General features: G+C 38.3%; 1 protein-coding gene across 1 annotated transcript; it reads left to right on the plus strand.

Moving 5' to 3' along the window:
* The first annotated feature begins 3717 nt into the window (after positions 1 to 3717).
* Positions 3718 to 15657, plus strand: LOC131701711 (adapter SH3BGRL-like). The gene is made up of 4 exons (XM_059001329.1): positions 3718 to 4035; positions 12536 to 12721; positions 13129 to 13209; positions 13777 to 15657. The coding sequence occupies exons 1-4, from the start codon at positions 3991 to 3993 to the stop codon at positions 13807 to 13809; spliced, it is 345 nt and encodes a 114-aa protein (XP_058857312.1). The 5' UTR covers positions 3718 to 3990; the 3' UTR covers positions 13810 to 15657.
* Positions 15658 to 18333: the final 2676 nt, after the last annotated feature.

Below are 18333 nucleotides of genomic sequence, written 5' to 3' on the forward strand. Positions count from 1 at the left end.
TAGCGGTCCTAGTGGCAGAATTTATGAATGCATGTTCATTGTTATTGTCAATCGGTTTTAGATGTAATAGTTTCCCTAAACAATTGTGACAAACTCTATTTTCTTTTTTTAATTCGTTTATTCAATGGGAGTAGGCAAAAATACAAATGTAAACCTTCTAATTAAAAAATAAAACAACACAAAAATCATCCCCCGAGTGTCCCCCCCATCTGTGTGTATTTAAACCCAAAGAGGACACATAAACATGATAGATGCAATAGTAAACAGATACATTTTAACTTCCATCAACGAAATGTTCTACATTCCACACAACTGTCATGTCATTTGTATTCCCAAAATTTAAACTATGTTTCAATTATAACGAATCATTACAACAAAAGATGAAACGTGTAAAATGTAAACACGTAACTAGTTACAAATAGTGTTCCTTTATTTCATTATTTAAATATATAATATATGTTTTAATGTAAACAAAACATTTGCAGCTGTTATGGATTTGAAAGAGATTATTTTTATTTACAACATGAATGCCAGCGAAGCGTAATACACCAGAATAGATTTTTAACCCATAACATTATTCTACCCAAGCACCGATTTTTGGTTTACATTTTTTTTTTTTTTTTAATAATCAGTTTAAAGAAGAACTCAAATGTATATTTTATATAACATTTTATACAAGGGAGTCTCTCCAGTTCCAACACATTTACTCAACAAAAAGAACAATATCTTATGTGTGGGTTTCCTAAATTATTATTTTTTTTTTTCCCAATTAGTTTGCCCTTTGTAAATTACTCCGCTGCATAATTAAATGGTGGCATAATTACAAAACTGTAGTTTTACAATGATTCCAGCAGAGGGCAGCAGTTCTTTAGCTCAAATCATTACTACTGTTCCTATTGTTGTTTGAGTAATTCTGGAATTATAACAGCTTTTTAAATTATTATGTATACTCATTATGAAAGACAGTGCATATAATACTACTATCTTATTCAATTAAGGTGTACTCCCCACATATTAAAACCAATAAATCCTAACCTGGCAGGCTAAGCCATTGTTTCACCCGGTGCAATAAGCACTCTATGCAAAGACCATTATGTACTTGACAATAACACAGCAATGGTTTTGTTGTTGTATCTTTGCCAAGGTCTCAAATGCAAATAAGTAAATCAATCCTCTCATCTTGATTCCAGGTGGGTAGACAGAGTCACATCTCGTTAGATGTTGCCTGAGGAAACAATAACATATATTATTGTTTACTACTGATATATATATATATATATATATATATATATATATATATATATATATATATATATATGATTTATTATTAATAATATAAAGTCCAAAACACTTAGCTAACATCGCACATCGACTGTTTTATAATACAATTACCAGTATTTCTATTACTGGTGCTACCTCCGGGATCAGTTTCCCAAACGTCACAACGTTGATCCCAATCGATGAAAGTGGAGGTACAACACCATAATAATAGATTGTAGATCAAATTTCCATTCTTTGTGATTAATATTTAAAAAGAACAAAGTTAAAACCAAAGGTAATATTGAAAATTGAAATCCGTGACTATTAAGAATATATATATATATATATATATATATATTATTTAGCAGACGCCCTTATCCAGGTCGATTTACAATTGTTACAAGATATCACATTATTTTTACATACAATTACCCATTTATACAGTTGGGTTTTTACTGGAGCAATTTAGGTAAAGTACCTTGCTCAAGGGTACAGCAGCAGTGTCCCCTACCAGGGATTGAACCCACAACCCTCCGGTCAAGAGTCCAGAGCCCTAACCACTACTCCACACTGCTGCCATCATATATATATATCCTATATATATACACACACGTTTTCAAGTATCTGTATTGTACCTTAATAGCATTGTGTGCATCTATCTAAACGATGGCGCTGGCCCCTTCTATAAAGATACTTGTGCTACTCTGGTCTGTTGTATATATATATCTGGCAGATAGAACTGAAGAGTAGCTCAGGTGAAAGCACCTTCACACAGACATCACAAAATAAAGGCAACACAGTATTTAGGTACGCGATTGCAATTAGGACATCAAAGAAAAGTATAGGGAGAAAAAAACTAAGAAAATTCAGTTTGCTGGCATTTACTCTTTAAATACTCGCCCTGCTCTGGCCATGGTTCCTTTAACATGCTGTGGTCCGGAGGTATAGCTTGAATGTACAGTGAAGTAGTGAATGGGTTTTGCAGCTTCTATGGCGGACTGGTTTTGCTCTTCCTCCCTTAGGATTCAAACCAAGTCTCAGAGCTGAAGACAGCCAGTGTCCTTGACAAAGGGGTCCAGTTTAATGCAACGCGGGATGTAAAAGCTCTGCTTTTTTAACAGAAAGGGATTTAACATGCTAATCTCACACACAAACACACCCAGTAAATCTGTAGTGAGTGCTGGATTTGAATGTCAGTTTGCATGGCATGACCATCACAGCTCATTATTAGTTTAAACAGCACAAAATATTTGATTTGAAAATCACATGGGACACCAGTCACAGCAACAATAATATATAAACATTAAAATAATCTCCTATAGGGTCCCCCTACCAGCAACCACACAATTAAATAACTTCATAGCAGCATGTTAATGCTGTATTCAAATGTGAAGTTTCAGGTTGGTTTATTTGGAGAGTTTAGTTAGTTTTGTTATTGTAAAGCTGTTCTTGGTTTTCCAGAGAAATGACAGTAGCTCTCTCAGCCCCCGTGGCTGTTGCACTGTTCCTGTTTACTTTATCTCTGAGAGAGCAACAATGCTGACTGATACACATCCGCAATCACATTGCTCCAGTTTTCATGTTTTCATTTGATGTTGTACTTTTACACACGTGCTGCTTTTTCCTCATTGAATTTAGTTTTTAGCCAACAGTTGCAACTTGACAGATTTAGAATGTGGCATTCCTTCCAAAAGGCACCACAGCACTGTTCATAGTCTGTTACATGACCAACAAGGGCATCCAAGAATTCACCCACTCAACATGGCAAGATGCTTAGATTGTTCGGATTAACAGCTGGCTCTAATTCCATCAAGGTCTGTTTCTCTGCAGTATACAGGAGCTCCTGTCACTAGCAAAGTCTGTCAGACCTACTATCTTGCCCATTGTGACTGAAACTGTTGCAAAATAGGGATATGCAGACTTTATATATTGCAGAAGACATCATGTCAATGACTCCATTCGAATGAGAGTTATCAGTGCTTTGAGGGGCGTCTGTGTACACCTGATAGTGTTTCACGTCTTGCAGGCGTTTCTAAGTGTTGTCCATGCAAATTGCAGGAGACATACAGTGCAACACGCAGAGTAAAGATAAGCCGTAGTATGTTGTACATGCTGCTCGGAACGTGGTCGACAGGGAAAAAACCATTTCAGGCTGAAAGAGCCACCTTTTTTTTTCTAACAGTACTGAACCTTAACCTGAGTAGATAAGCGAGCCATTCGTTCATTGAACAAACAAGTTTACCCACCGACTTGTTAAAAACAATGCAAGTCGCAATCTCTTTGAAATTAATCTAACCTTTATCCTTTCACTTGAAAATGTTATTGGTGCTGAGCAAATAGGAGGCAAGATCTCGCGTTGCTGGCCAGCAGCGACTTCGCTGCCGACTGATGTGATGGTTTCAGAAATTATGCAAATATTTCTCCGGCTTCCTGACTGAAAAGGGTTTTTCCTGCAGTCAAAACAGTTGCACAGCAGCAGCAGCTAAGAGAGTTTGCACTGCCAGAAGGAGGGGCTCAAATTGAAGCATACCAACCACAGCATACGCAGTCCAGCAACGAGCAGCTGCGTTTGCAAGAACATAACTGCGTCGTTCACCCTCTACCTTTAAGAGTGAAGTCAACAGAAATTTCAACTTTTTTGTTTTTTTTTAAGTTCCAAATTAATTTTTGCAAGGATCCGTATTGTTTGCATTTATTCCTGAAAGAAACATACAAAAACCAAAGGAAACCATGGTGATCAAAGTTTATATAGCATCCTCTTCTGGGTCAACATCGGTAAGAGAACAGTTTCTATATATGGGCAATTTATATAGCGAACCACTATGTGGCAGTTAAAGAAACGTGAAGATGAAAGATAACAACGAGAGAAGTTATTTTTCAATTCTGTTCTTTTTTTTAATGCATTTAACTTTTCAGGTTTAGTATTAAGAAAACATTTGGATGACAAAAAGATTTTGCATTTATAAAACTGCGTCCACTTCCAGTCGATAATAATGGTTAACTTATTGGAATGGAAGCCTGAGCCTTTAATCCTGATCGAATTTTGGTATGGATCTAATTATTTCTGTGTTTTCTAATAGCGTAGCATGTGCACTGCAATTAGACTCGGTTATTACAATATAAACACACATTGTATTTCTATCTTAAGCAGATAGACTCTGCAAGGTAGTTAGCTATGTTACTGTTTATCTATGGAATAACAGGACTGTGTGGATGGCTCCACAGCGGAATGCTAAATAAGGTGCGTTGAGCAAGTTCTACCACGCAAGCCTCGGGACAGTCTGGTTGATATGGGAGCAAGCCATTTATGAAGCCCTGTGGGGTTAGACAAAACCCACCAGCATATCACAGGTCTTTGCAAAGCTCACGGGGTTGTCCCTTAAGTGCAGTATTCATTTTAAAAGTCTGAGCCAATCTGGTAAAGCCACACATAGCCAGGGACCTGTTTGTCTTCTGTTACTCTGTAGGTTTTATTAACTAACTGGCATTCAGTTCCATGGGCTGTCTGCATGATAGGTTTGCTTTGCATCTGGCCTCAGGATGGTTTGTTTTCTCTGGCTTGGAGGTATGGTGCACACAGTTGCAGAGTATCCCGTTTTAATGTGTTTTTTTAACCTGTTCTATGGGAAATAATTAACTTGTGATTTAAAGTTTTGTTTACAGAGCCCAGTATGTAACGAATAACTTCAGACTGCTGCAATAGTAGCAGAACACATCGATTTGGTTCAGAGAGGTGGCAACATGTCAAAAACGAACTGTATCGAGTGACGCCTTGTTTGCATAGCACAGGGATTCTAATTTAAGTTTTCTTTACCCAGAAGTCACTCCAAACTAGTATTTTTCCAGTTTGTCTGTCAGGCAAAGCCTAATTATAAAAGATGAGCAGGAATAGAACCACATTCTGTGAATATGTGTAGGCCTAACTATATCATACAGAACTATTTACCAACTTGTGGTCTGTGCTGGGTGTAACTTTGGGCACTAAAAACATTATGCCGTGTCACTTGTATACATTAAATATCTTTCCTTTTTTATGCTGAAGAATTAGTTGGCCTCAGAAATCTTCAGGAACTTTCCATCCTACTCAGAGCTTTGATGGGATGGAATGCAAGTACCCTGCAGAACAGAATGCAGTCTACAGTAGAGCATTTCTATCAGGATTACAGAGGACAATATCTTTTTATTCTGTTTACATGATAATCACAATAGAGAAGCATACAGCATTGAATTAAACAAAGAGAAAGGCTTTCAAATGTACTGCAATATTCTGTTCTTCCTTTTTTGGCATCAAAACTAAGCAAACGTGAGAAGTTGAGTTGTTGGATATTTCTTCTTGTTGTTAGTGAGTTTGATTGCCTCCGGGCTATATACCAGAATATACTGCATGTGAGTTTGATATTGCTCTCTGCAGTCTGGTATCCAGGCCTGTGTAGAAGTGTGGAGACTACATACCAGGAAGTTCACAGCTTGTGATTTGTTCCTGCCCGACCAGCAGTATCAAAGGCAGCTTATTTCAGTTACAGGTTTTGCATTGCCTCCTAGCATTGCTTTGCATTCAGAATAAAACCATTACCTTAATCAAAAGCAGTTGCATGCTAATTTAATCAGATTGCCATTGTTAGTGGGTTTCATGAATAAAGGCTTTGTATGAAACTAAAACCAGGTGTTCACTAAAGCAGCCTTTATGTGCACGTTCAAGGGCTGATACTCCACACATAGACATATACATGTCTGGCTGACTTAATATCTGCTTTACTCTAACATGGAAACAGTAAGGCTTTTATTTGCTTTCATTGCCATCTACTATACAAACAAAGTGTGTACCTACGGGAAAACAAGACCTGTTTCAAGATTTCCTGCGTTTTGAAAAAAATAAATATGACCGCCTGCTAGAGACGAGAGCTGTCAAGTCAAACACGACATGCTGTGGTCAGTCTCCACTCTCCACTCTCCACAGAGACCCAGCATTTTCTTTTAAGTGTCTTGGGCCAAGGGAGGAAGTTACATTAAATTACAGAATGTCAGAATCAGCCGCTTTTTAAAATGAAGGCCAACTCCATGATCAGCGATAGAAAGCCGTTTTGAGTTTCATGTTTTCGTGTATAGCTTGTTCTTTGTTGTACCTCATTTAAATGGGGCAGATGAAGAAGCTACCGCTCAGTCTGATTCCTGGTGTGACCACCTGAAAAAACTTTCAAACCAAATTCCTCAAGGAGTATCAGATGCCATCTTGTAAGCGAGGTTATAAGACGGTTTAAGCTGATTAAACCCGCGGTGATTGGTCTCCAGTCTCCAGAGGGAGCAAATCTTTCTGTTGCATGCCATTACAGAGTAGCCAAGGGAGGCAGTTACATTAAATTAGACTGACTGCAAATAGAGTTGACTATACCAAAAGCTTTATTGTGTCTGTAGCAGGATAGTTTTTGAGGTACTCCATGTTTATTTTGTTCCAGTTTGTGGGGGTGGGGGGGCTTGTGGTATTTCCTGCTGTATTTTTGCTGGAAATTCCTGGAATCCCTCCCCCCAAACATATTCCTTAGAATTGTCTTTCTGCATAATTATGCTGTTCTGTAAGAAAACACATATTTGCTTGAATCCTATGGAATTATATATGGAAATAGAGTGGTAAACAAGCTTTCTGGAATTTTCTACAGCATTTTTGAATTTTTTAATTCAATACTCTCACAAGGGTAACATTGTGAATAATATTATTCTGCTGTGCATTCAAAATAAGGCAGGCTAACCGGAAAAAGAATTTGAATATAAATGCTAGTTAATGTGTTATGTTAAACTGTGGCTATTACAGCCAACATACATTTTACTTTGGTGCGTTTTTCAGAGTTAATTATTTACTTTGCCACCGTGCCTTCTGTGTTATAAATATAGCACTGTGCAATGTGGTTAGACTTGAAATGTGTGGAAATGAATTAACACATCATAGTGTTACATTGCGTGTTCGAATGCAGTGCAGATATATCTAGACCCGGATCTCGCATTCTCTAATCCCCTGTAGAAATGAGAGGATAGGCTTTGAAATTATACCATATGTCTGTTTTTTATTTGCTAACACTATATTGGTAAAACACATTTTATCACAGTACACTCTAATTTGAACAGCCCAGGCTCTGTGCATATGGCTATAACTCCCACTTAGCAACATGCAAATTAATATGAATTAAAACTATATTGAAATCAATTGCATTTGATTTGGGTCTGTTGGTAATAAAGTTGGGCTGATCCTTTGAAAAAAGAATAGTGTTTGCCAGGACCACAAAGGGTCCAGCATGTGTGATGTATAAATAAATATAACTAAAGAATGTGGATATGACAGATCTTGAAGTGGAAAATCACTGGTCGTGTAGAGTGCGCTCCACACTCTTAAAAAATGCTTTATGTTTCAAGGTTTATTGATTGATATGATGGCTTTCAATGGGGTAAAGCTCCTGCAAGAGATTATAGATTGCAGACTAGATAAAACATTTTCGTTTCAGTGACCTTTGTGATAAAACATTTGAGCAGGCAATCAGCTGGTTGTCGAGAAGAGCAATACATTCAATCCTGGGTGTGCTGGACTGAAAAATCAGCACATCCCAACAGATCCTCTACACACACACACACCCCTGTCCTGTGCACTGTCCTCCATACCTCTTAATTTCGAGGCCTTCGTTTGGCTGACAACTTAGCAAAGTCTGCTTGGCTGCTTCCCAGTGAGGACATGGCTGGGGAGTGTTTCTACTGTGCAGCTTGAAATGAGAACATCTGAGAACGTCAATTTTCTGTGTACTTCATTAGAAACCAAATGTCACTGTGCTCTTATGTCTGGCAGCAGGGGGCGCTGTTGGGTAGTGGGGATGTTACAGACAGCGGGGTATGTTTGAGGAGTCCTGTGTTGCATTGTAAGAAATTACAAGGCACACTAAAGAGTCACAGTGCCTGGGATTAAATCAAAATGACAGTGCTGCTTTGGCATTGTGGTGCTATAAACACATTATTTAACAGCACAGTGTGTTTGAATTAATGCTTTATGATGTGAGGTGAAAACTCTGAGGATTCACACAAGTTTCAAACCACACCTTGCAAGTTAATTTATTTGCATCCATACAATCATTGCCAAAACAAAACCCAATTTTCAAGTATGTGCCACGGTCCATTGCACACCTTGGTTCATTAACCAGAATACCACAAGGTGGGGGGGGGGTCTGCCTAAGCAAATCGCACACCTTGGGAGCTGCACTATGCCTCATGGAAGCAAATCAGTAATTATTCACTGTTTACTGTAAACACACGAGTGCATTTAAGTGGCTGTGGTCTATAATTTAAAACACAAAGTAGTGCTTTGTGTGGGTAGAAGATAATATTACAGAAATTCACTGAAATTGCATGAAAAAGTACCTGTCTGCATTGGCTGTTTTCTGTGCTGTCTCTCTCTCTCATTGTCTTCGGCTTGTTTCAGAGTTATTAACTGACTCTGCCTCCTGTAGCCATGTCTCAGGAGATAACGTCCATCTCATGTTTCAGTTTCCTGTTCACGTTCTTGTTGGTTTTGGGGCTTGTTTCCAAGCATGTAACCGTTACTGCATTGCAATTCTCACCTTACTAATAGTTCCATTCCTTCAAAATCCAATCTAATAGTGTACTGTTTGAAGTAATATGATAAAAGAACATAGCAAAGATGTCAATTAAGTGTGGCAATCTAGATTGTTTTTTAAATTGTGTTTTGCCTTGACTGTTTTCAGGTATGTCCCCATTAAGTTGTGGTTTAGTCTTATTTTATTGCCATAACCTCATTATAAATGAACTTCCTGTGTAACAGGTATGAGGTCCTCATCTGACAGCAACTGTGAGATTGAGGCTCAGTCCGGGCTCCCAATTCCTGTTGCACAGCAAGTGTCTCTATAGTGTGATAGCAGATGGCAGGATACATTTAAAACTAAACAATGTGCAGTGAAATTGAAGGTAGTGAATACTAACTGTAAAGAGGAAGTGGTGCCAACCCCAGTACTTTCCTTTCCTACACAGACATTGTAACATCTTGATTGCTCCCACGAAGTTTGTTCATGCTGAATTATACTTTGTTATTTGTGCGTTACAGCCCCAGGCACCAGCTTTTCTCAACTGTATTTGTACCTGCGTTGAACACGGCTTCTGTCTCCATGGTTCTAACGCAGTCAGGCTCTTTTTACAGCCACTAAATCCATGACCTCATTTGTGTGCTCTGAGACTCGGTCCCTCACAGAGTTCCAATCTCCCGGGCCTCTGCTCCATCACATTTTACCAGCAATGAAGTTGTAAAAAAAAAAAAAAGACAATTTAATTGCATGTTCCTTGTGTGAACTGAAACACAGCTTTCAGTGCCAGAAATGTTTTTCAAGTAAAAAAAAAAATAAAAAATGTTCACTTAGCCCTGCCATTGTGGGACAGCTGCTGGTCAGAGCTAGCTGTGTAGATGCTGGGCTGTCGCTGTTTCTGCGGCCTGTGGACCGCCAGACAAAAGGGCAAGCATACGGCTTTAGCCTCAGATTGGCTCAGTTCCCTAGCAAATTAGTTCAGCTTGGCTCCAGTACAATGAACCCTCTGTAGTTGGCTTGCCTGTAAAAGGAATGCCCTGCTAGTAGTCTTTAAACGGCTTGGAAGGGGGCTACTAATGAGCAGCGGCAGACCTTAACACTTGTGGTGCTGTGCTGGAAGTAATCTACCTGATTTTTTTGTAAGTAGGCCGATTTATAATTGTTTAAAACATAATAATTACCTTTGGGATATAATATTTACATATCAGTTAGTTACTAGCATTTTTGGCTATATCCAATCCTGCAGGTGAAACTTGGTGTGGTCTGATAACCCTTTCATGAGAAGTTTTTCTATACACTGTGAATGCATGGGCAGCATCATGGCAGGTGTGTCTGTTGTGTCCAGCCTCATTCACTGGAACCCGCTGATTTTGCTGAGGATCTCAGAGTGCTGTATCCTGGGGATGGTGAGCCTCCTGAATTTCTGACACTTGATTCCAACAATCCTACCATATTTGGTTTGTGTTTGCCTGGCTCCTGCTCCCCCTCTGCATGCTGTGGGTCTGATCTGTGTTTTTGCTTGTCCTTATATGGCCTTGCTGTTACTGGAGAGCAACATCTGTATATATTGATGAACTGTTCCCTAGTGCGCGATGGATGGATTAATAGGACTTTAAACTTGTTTTAGGTGCAGTTTGGGGATGGCCTGGAGTATCTTTATCATCTCTCTTATATATACAGCTAGGCATTTTTCAAGATAAACGAAATCTTCAAAAAATTGTATAAAACTTTTTGTGAAGCACTTTTGTACTCACAAAACCAGAAACATGTTTATTTTTAAATAGTAATGATTTTATCAAAACATCGACTGTAATTCTATCTGATTTTAAAAACAAAGATTACTGAAAAAAAACGATTTTATTTCTCATTATTTTACTTTGTTAAAACAAAGAAGTTGCATTTTGTGTTTTGTATTTGAGATGTCATTATAAGGTGCAATAAAGTTTCGTTTTTTTTAACACAGCCCTTATATTGCAACCGCCCCCCCCGCCCGTGTCTTGTGTTCATTTTTTTTTTTTGAGACATCTGAACTATTTCGTTTTTTTTCGTTCATCTTTTATTTAACCCAGTGCTCCCAAAGTGTTGTACAGCATACTTGCTTTTAAGAAGAACATTACATTGATTTGATTCATGTCTGGGCGAGTAGCCACTGTAACAGCATGTTTTTTTTCTCTTTGGAAAGTTTGTCAATCTTCAGACGTTCAGTAGTTGCCTTGATAAAGGGGTTGGAGGTAATGACATGATTCCATACATCTTGTATGTAGTTCACGTCTATTCGCCATGTAGGCGAGTGGATATTATTTATTTTTATTTATTTATTTCTTAGCAGACGCCCTTATCCAGGGCGACTTACATTTGTTACAAGATATCACATTATTTTTACATACAATTACCCATTTATACAGTTGGGTTTTTAATGGAGCAATCTAGGTAAAGTACCTTGCTCAAGGGTACAGCAGCAGTGTCCACCACCTGGGATTGAACCCACGACCCTCCGGTCAAGAGTCCAGAGCCCTAACCACTACTCCACACTGCTGATATAACGTGTATATAAAGTGCTGTTTTGAAAAAAGCACGTTATACCAAACATCTCAAATGACTGACCTGCGTTGAACCAGAAAATATTGCTGTAACAGACTAAGGGAAAGCAAAGCTTGCAGACTGATGACTTTCTTTAACCTTGAATGCTAACAGTAAACTTCTTTCATTTCAGCATGTACTTCCTCAATTTGAAAGAGGTTTTTATCTCAATTACAGTATATGTTTTACGATTGCTAACGGTATATGAGTCTTGCTGTAGTAGTTTTTATTGTGAAAGAGAATTCAAAGTACATATGAGTGAGGAATTAAAAAGGCTTTTGTTAATTGCAAAACGATCATCTTCAAGATTCCATATTAATTAAGCCCACTCGATTCCAGCTAAGATTATTGCTGGCTATTTTGGGTGTTACTGTCGCTGAAGAAGAGCAGTACCATTATTTTAAATTTGTATTCCTCACGATCAGATATGTGTATATAGGTTGTCAAATTTCACGTGGCTCCAGTTGCTATGCAATAGGAGTGTTTCGTTTTTATTCTGCATTTCACAGCTTGTGTATAACCAATCTGGCTGAGAGTTTCGCACAGTTATGTAACTGAACACAGCTGTTATGTCTAAAGGGTGAGACACTTTCATCCAGCAGTTTCTTTTGGGAAATGATTCTGAAAATGTAAAGCAATGAAGCAAAAAAAAAAAAAAACTGGCTCTTATAACAGCCAGGAGATTGCACCAGCAGATGGAAACATTGTGCTGTTAACAAACATGTTTATTGTGAAGTCTCTGAATGCATGACAACGCAGGGCGGACCTACCAGATATTGAATTAATTCCCTTTTAAATAAATCATAAATCATATGAAGCAAATAGCAGGAGGCACAGCATGGACTGGAGCCTAGCAGTGCTATAATACAGGAGGTTCCTTAAAGGGAAAAAGTCCTATTTTCATTGAAACAGGATTGCTACATCAACACAACCTTCAGCTTCATACAGTCTTCATATTTGCAGAATTATATAAACACAATAGTTTCTGTGATGCTGACCTAGGCTGCCATAAAACGTTCATATGACTTGTTGACACATATTTAAGACATATTCCCGTTTGGTACCACCAGGTCCTGTGCTGTGTTCGGTGTCTTGACTGACTGCCCTTGCTGTGTTCCTTGTTTCAGATTAAGAAGCAGCAGCAGGATGTGATAGGGTTCATGGCAGTCAATAAGATTGAGTTTGAGGAGTGTGACATTGCAGCCAACGAGGACAACAGGAAGTGGATGAGAGAGAACGTTCCGGAAAACTCCAGGCCTGCAACTGGAAACCCCCTGCCACCTCAGATCTTCAACGAGGAGCGGTACTGTGGGGTGAGGCATAGTTCTTGTCCCAAAAAACACTGAATAAACAATCATTTATAACGCAAGCAGGGCTGGCTAGTGATGGGAGCTATTTCGGTCTTGGATTGTAAAGATATACAGAAATGTTTTATTGCTTTTCTGGCTGCTTCCCACTCAATAAGTACCTCAGAGGCTTTGAGTCCTGTCCTCAGTGCTGTTGAAAGCAATTTGAAAATTGAACCAGTGTACAGAGGGTCCTCATAATCACCTAATAATCGTACCTCTCTTTCTCCTCTCTCCTCCCTCTCTCTCGCTCTCGCTCTCTTCTCTCCTGTCTTTCTCCTCTCTCTCTCCTCTCTCTCTCTCTGGTCTGGAGGGGGTCACTGGATGTTGGTCATAACAATCTTATTGTAAAAGTTCTTTATTTTTCTTTTCAGAATTATGAAGCGTTCTTCGATGCCAGGGAAGACAACTGCGTGTATGCGTTTTTAGGCTTGACTGCTCCACCTGGGTCAAAGGTTGGTAATATTAGCTTTGCAATTAGTAAAAAAGCGGCTTTCTTTTACTTTCTTTTAAGTTTATTTTGCCCATTTGTACCCCACTTACCCCAGACATGCTTACTAAATAGCTTGATATCTTTAATGAGCTACCTGTCGGACAAGAGCAGTGGTAAACCAAAGTATTATCCATGTTCTAGAAATAATGATCGAGAAAGTTGGGACATATGTTGCCCATTAACCCTACACTCAGAACTCATTTTATAAGCAAGTCATCCAAAGATGTACCCCAAGTACATTGGCAGGATGACAACCAACTAGGAACTTAGTCCCTCATTCATTCACTTTATCATTGCATTCTGTAAAAGCTATAGGAATGTTTTCTATTCTTAGCAACAAAAAGAAAGGACAAAGAAACTCTCATGGCTGATCTCAAATGGGATAAGAATTCTCAGCAGCTTTTAAGCTCCAGAATGCTGCCTTTGACGTGTTTTGGTGTTTTCTCTCTACAATGGCCTTAGCAAAAGCTAGATGCTCCCTTAAGCAATTTACTTCACGTTTCCAAACTGACCACTGTCTCATTTGCAGGAAGCTGAAGCTCAAGCCAAACAGCAGCAGTGAGCAATCGCCCTTCATCAAACTACAGCGCCACTTCCTGCCAACCTCCAGTACTGCAGTTAACTGGAGAAGTGACGGCACTGAGAGAACACTGAAATAATAAGAACCAGTTCTACTGTGCTTGAATGCATTGATATTTTTTGATGTTGCACCATTTATTTCTTTTCTATAAAAGAAGAGCCAAAAAATAATTTAAAAGGAGGGAAGAAATGTTATTAGCTTATTAATTTGTTTTATTTTATTTTGTGTATAGAGAATACAGAGGTTTAGAGTGCGATATGAGAAATTTTGCATATGCCACCCAGAACATACATTCTGTTTATCACATAGTTTCTTTTGTATCTGTTTTCTTTGCTTTGTGGAGAAAAATGCACACATATTTCACTGTACTAACCATTACAACTGGTATGAAATATGTATATATATATATATATATATAACTACAATATGAGTGCAGACAGAGTTGGCGTTTGCATACAAATTTAGTAAATGATAAAAGTGTAGCGGGCTAATCTGCATGCTGGAGAACCTTTAAGCATAGTACAATATATATTTTTATTGGTAGCTGTTTTTTGTTAATATAATGAGATTGCAGGAAGTGTATATTTATTGTGACTTCACTTAACACATTGGCTCATAGCTCCTTGTTCCACGCCACCATAGACGTGCCTTGTTTTCTACAAGAGAGAAAAGTTGTATTCCCTTAATGACGGATGTGAATTGGAAAAATATAGGTGCATTTTAGATCTAAACCGCCCTTAAGCATTACATGAATCCTTTCATAATGATAAGCATTAGCCTGTTAGAAAACGTATAGAACTACAAGTATGATCCTGTGTGTTTCAGGGCTGGAATCCATACTCAATGTTAACCCTATAGAGTGACAGTGCCCTGTATTTAATATGGGTCTGTTTACCTGCCCTTCATATTCCAGTATGTGTTGATTTCATTCTGTGATAAAGGGTACCATGCTTCCCATATAACAAGCTTCCAGAATGATTGCTTATCTGCAGGGTCCAATTGCATTCATGGATTACTGTGGCTGAAAAGTCAAGGCGTTTGAATTAGTACTCCAAATGACCTTCTGGCTGTGACACAGTTTTACTGCTTTAAAGACAATAAGGACAATATTCACTGCTTTGCTGTTTAAGCCAGCTTATTTAGCACTAAAAGTGGACTTGAAGGAACAGCTGCCTTTTGGTTCAGGTTATGCGACATGGAAATACACAGTGGTAAACATTTAGACAATTAAGTTTCAATATCCATAGTTTTAAAGTAAAATAAATGATGACGTACAACTTATACATTACATGGTAGATTAAAACATTATTTGAATGGTACATTATTCTAACAGTTCCAGCAATAATTATTCTAAATCATTGTAACAGATGATCTAACCGGGTTTAAAGGACACATTTCCACACACCGTTAAATCTGTCAAGCTACGGTATTTAGAAGGGGGTGGAGTACTTCTAGTATACCACAGCAATAAGACAAAAGGATATATAAAATTATATATTCAAACTAAAGGGATTCGTCCCATTGATTTATACTATAGTTGGTTCTCCTCTACAGATACAAGCTTGATTGCAGTAAAAGAACTGCATAAAAAAACCCTTTTCATCCTAACGTGCCAGCTAATATAAAACACATCTACATGTTAAATGAGTGCCAACCTCTCTGGTGTAAAAGTGCAAAGTATAAAAACAAACCAGGTACTGTCCAATGAAACAAACCAATGGTCTTAAAAACAACAGTTGATGCTACAAATGGTGCAGGGTCCACTGCTTATTAAAAAACTGTTACCTTTTGATGATGTGTATGAAATAAAAAGCCTTTTTTTTCTCTGCAGATTGTTTAGTGTTTGTTGTATTAATTGCTCACACAAGACCACAGGTCCAGGTTTGTTCTAATTGGGTTGCTCAGAAATATTTTCTCCCAGACAACTTTGATACCTCCCAAAGCAGCGTTCCCACGGCGAGGGGGTCAGTTCACTCTCATGAACATTGCTGTTCTGTTTAGGGTTACTGCATTTCGAATGGAACACTTTCTACCTTGACTTCAGCCGAGGCCTGTGCTAACAGCACGTGCATTTCTACATTAAAACATTTCTATAGATTCTGGGGTTCTCAGTCAGGAGATCAAATGTAATGGGAGGCGTTGAGCCAAGATGATGTCTGAACCCCTGTCCTATAGTACTTACAAAACAAAGTCAGCTTGATATTTACATTGTTTTTAAGTGTGATAGCGGTTGTAGACATATGTCAAGCAGACAAGTGTTTTTGGTAATACCTGCATTGTAAAACTAAAGAACATACTTCCATTCACTGTGTCTCCTTTGTTTCTCTCGCCACAGGGAAATTGTTTACTGTGGTATACCATGCTACAAGCATTGCAAAGAGTCATAGCATGGTGACAGTATGTCAAAGCTAAGATGCACGGTTAAAGCACAGAAATGCAAGAAATTGTACATATTGGTGTATACTATCAGCAGCTGTACTGTGGCTGAATAAACTTAGAAGTTTTTTTTCAAGTATATTCCCAGTAAGGTTGATTGCATGCATTTAGCTTCTCAGATTTACTGTGTTGAAAGAAAGAGTGCTTTGATTAAAAAAACTCAACTAATATAGTGCAATTTGCCATGCATTCCAGCCTTAAACTCTTATTGTTTGCTGCAAAACCTTACATAACCAGAAGCAAATTAAAAATACCCCCTATATACCACTGATCACAATTATTTCTGCTACTGGAATTTTGTTTAAGACAGATCAGTGACAACTAACAATAACAATGCAAAATTAGTAAATTACACTTTTTTTTTTTTTTGAGTAGATGACAGTTCATGTTTTGCTCAGTAGATGGCACTGCTTATTTAGATTATTATTATTTATTTCTTAGCAGACGCCCTTATCCAGGGCGACTTACAATTGTTACAAGATATCACATTATTTCACATTATACAGATATCACATTATTTTACATACAATTACCCATTTATACAGTTGGGTTTTTACTAGAGCAATCTAGGTAAAGTACCTTGCTCAAGGGTACAACAGCAGTGTCCCCCACTGGGGATTGAACCCACAACCCTCCGGTCAAGAGTCCAGAGCCCTAACCACTACTCCACACTGCTGCCCCTGTGTGTAGATATACACACAGGCACGCCAAGAGTGTATTCTTAGGAACTGTTCAAAGCAGCAGTAGCTCATGATCAGCAGTAGCTCATGTTCTTTTGTTAAGAACTACTACAGGCATTGGGAAAATAAATGTCAGTCTGTCACCTCGCTGCTGTTTCTTTCATTCCTCTCAAAAGTGTCAGACATAAATACCGAGCGGTACCTTTCCATTGAGGAGACTGACTGGCCATTCTTCTAGATAAACACTGGGGCTAATGGAAGCTGTAGGCTTCTGTGCACTTTATAGTATGTTGTGTATGTTCCTCGTAGGTATTATTAGCTGTAAGGTATAACCCTCCCCCCTTTTGTTATACTGTACATTTACCAGGTAGCACACAGAGCTGGTAATCCCAATGCAGACTTTAAACCTTCTTACACATGTAACATTGGACAATGTCCCTTCAAATAACCAGCATTCAAAAACATGGTTAGTATTTCACCATTGTTATACTATAAATAAAACTGAATCATTTACATATCACATGGCCATATTTGAGCTTCCCTATGACAGCAAGCGGAATTAGGTATTGGTCAAAGAAACAGGATGTGTTGCTCCATATATGGAAATTTCACAGAAGATGTGCCTCCATATAAACATATACAAACTCATTTGATCTGAAATATGATCAGGGCTGTGCTAGCTGGTCAGGTTTGATTATACTTAAGAAGAAAATTTTCGGTTTTAAATAGGATTGACAGTTTCAGCTCTGTAATGTTCATCTCTGAATACTCAGCCTAGTACACGATGTAGGGCATTCTGTTAAATATTATGATATGGAAATGATCTGTAAAGACTTAAAAGGTGAGTTCTCTTCCAGTCTGATTGGAAATATTGAATCGGAAAACATTGGTCTTAGTAACCTGCATGCATTTCCAGTTAGGAATACCCAATACCCTCTGAGTTTGCATAATGTGATTGTTTATTATCCCATGATATGTGTTCTTTATTATCATGTATTACTCTTTCTGTATTCATGGACAATGGCACAGTTACTAACCAGTCATTCCTTTCCCCTGGAAACAGGGAGTTAAAGAACTGCAATGGAAAAACTCTCTCAAACTTACAAATAGACACCCCCAGATTATTTTACACTCAGTAACTTGAGATAAAGAAGCTCCTTAGCAAATGTGTCACAATGGGTCAAGTCGTTCTCTAGCTATATGTAAAAATGTGTGACATGCAAACACATAAAATTCAAAATGATATTGGTACGGAGGTATGTCCGTATGGCAGCTAACCTCCACTATATTCCCTGGCACGGATATGCATCCCTGGCTGGGTGTTAGGAACTGGGCACTCTCTAATTATTTTAAGTTGCTTATAATTCTTCCTTGGTATTTCTCATGCCAA

The sequence above is a fragment of the Acipenser ruthenus genome, chromosome 26 (assembly GCF_902713425.1).
Source record: "Acipenser ruthenus chromosome 26, fAciRut3.2 maternal haplotype, whole genome shotgun sequence".
NCBI classification, from domain to species: domain Eukaryota; kingdom Metazoa; phylum Chordata; class Actinopteri; order Acipenseriformes; family Acipenseridae; genus Acipenser; species Acipenser ruthenus.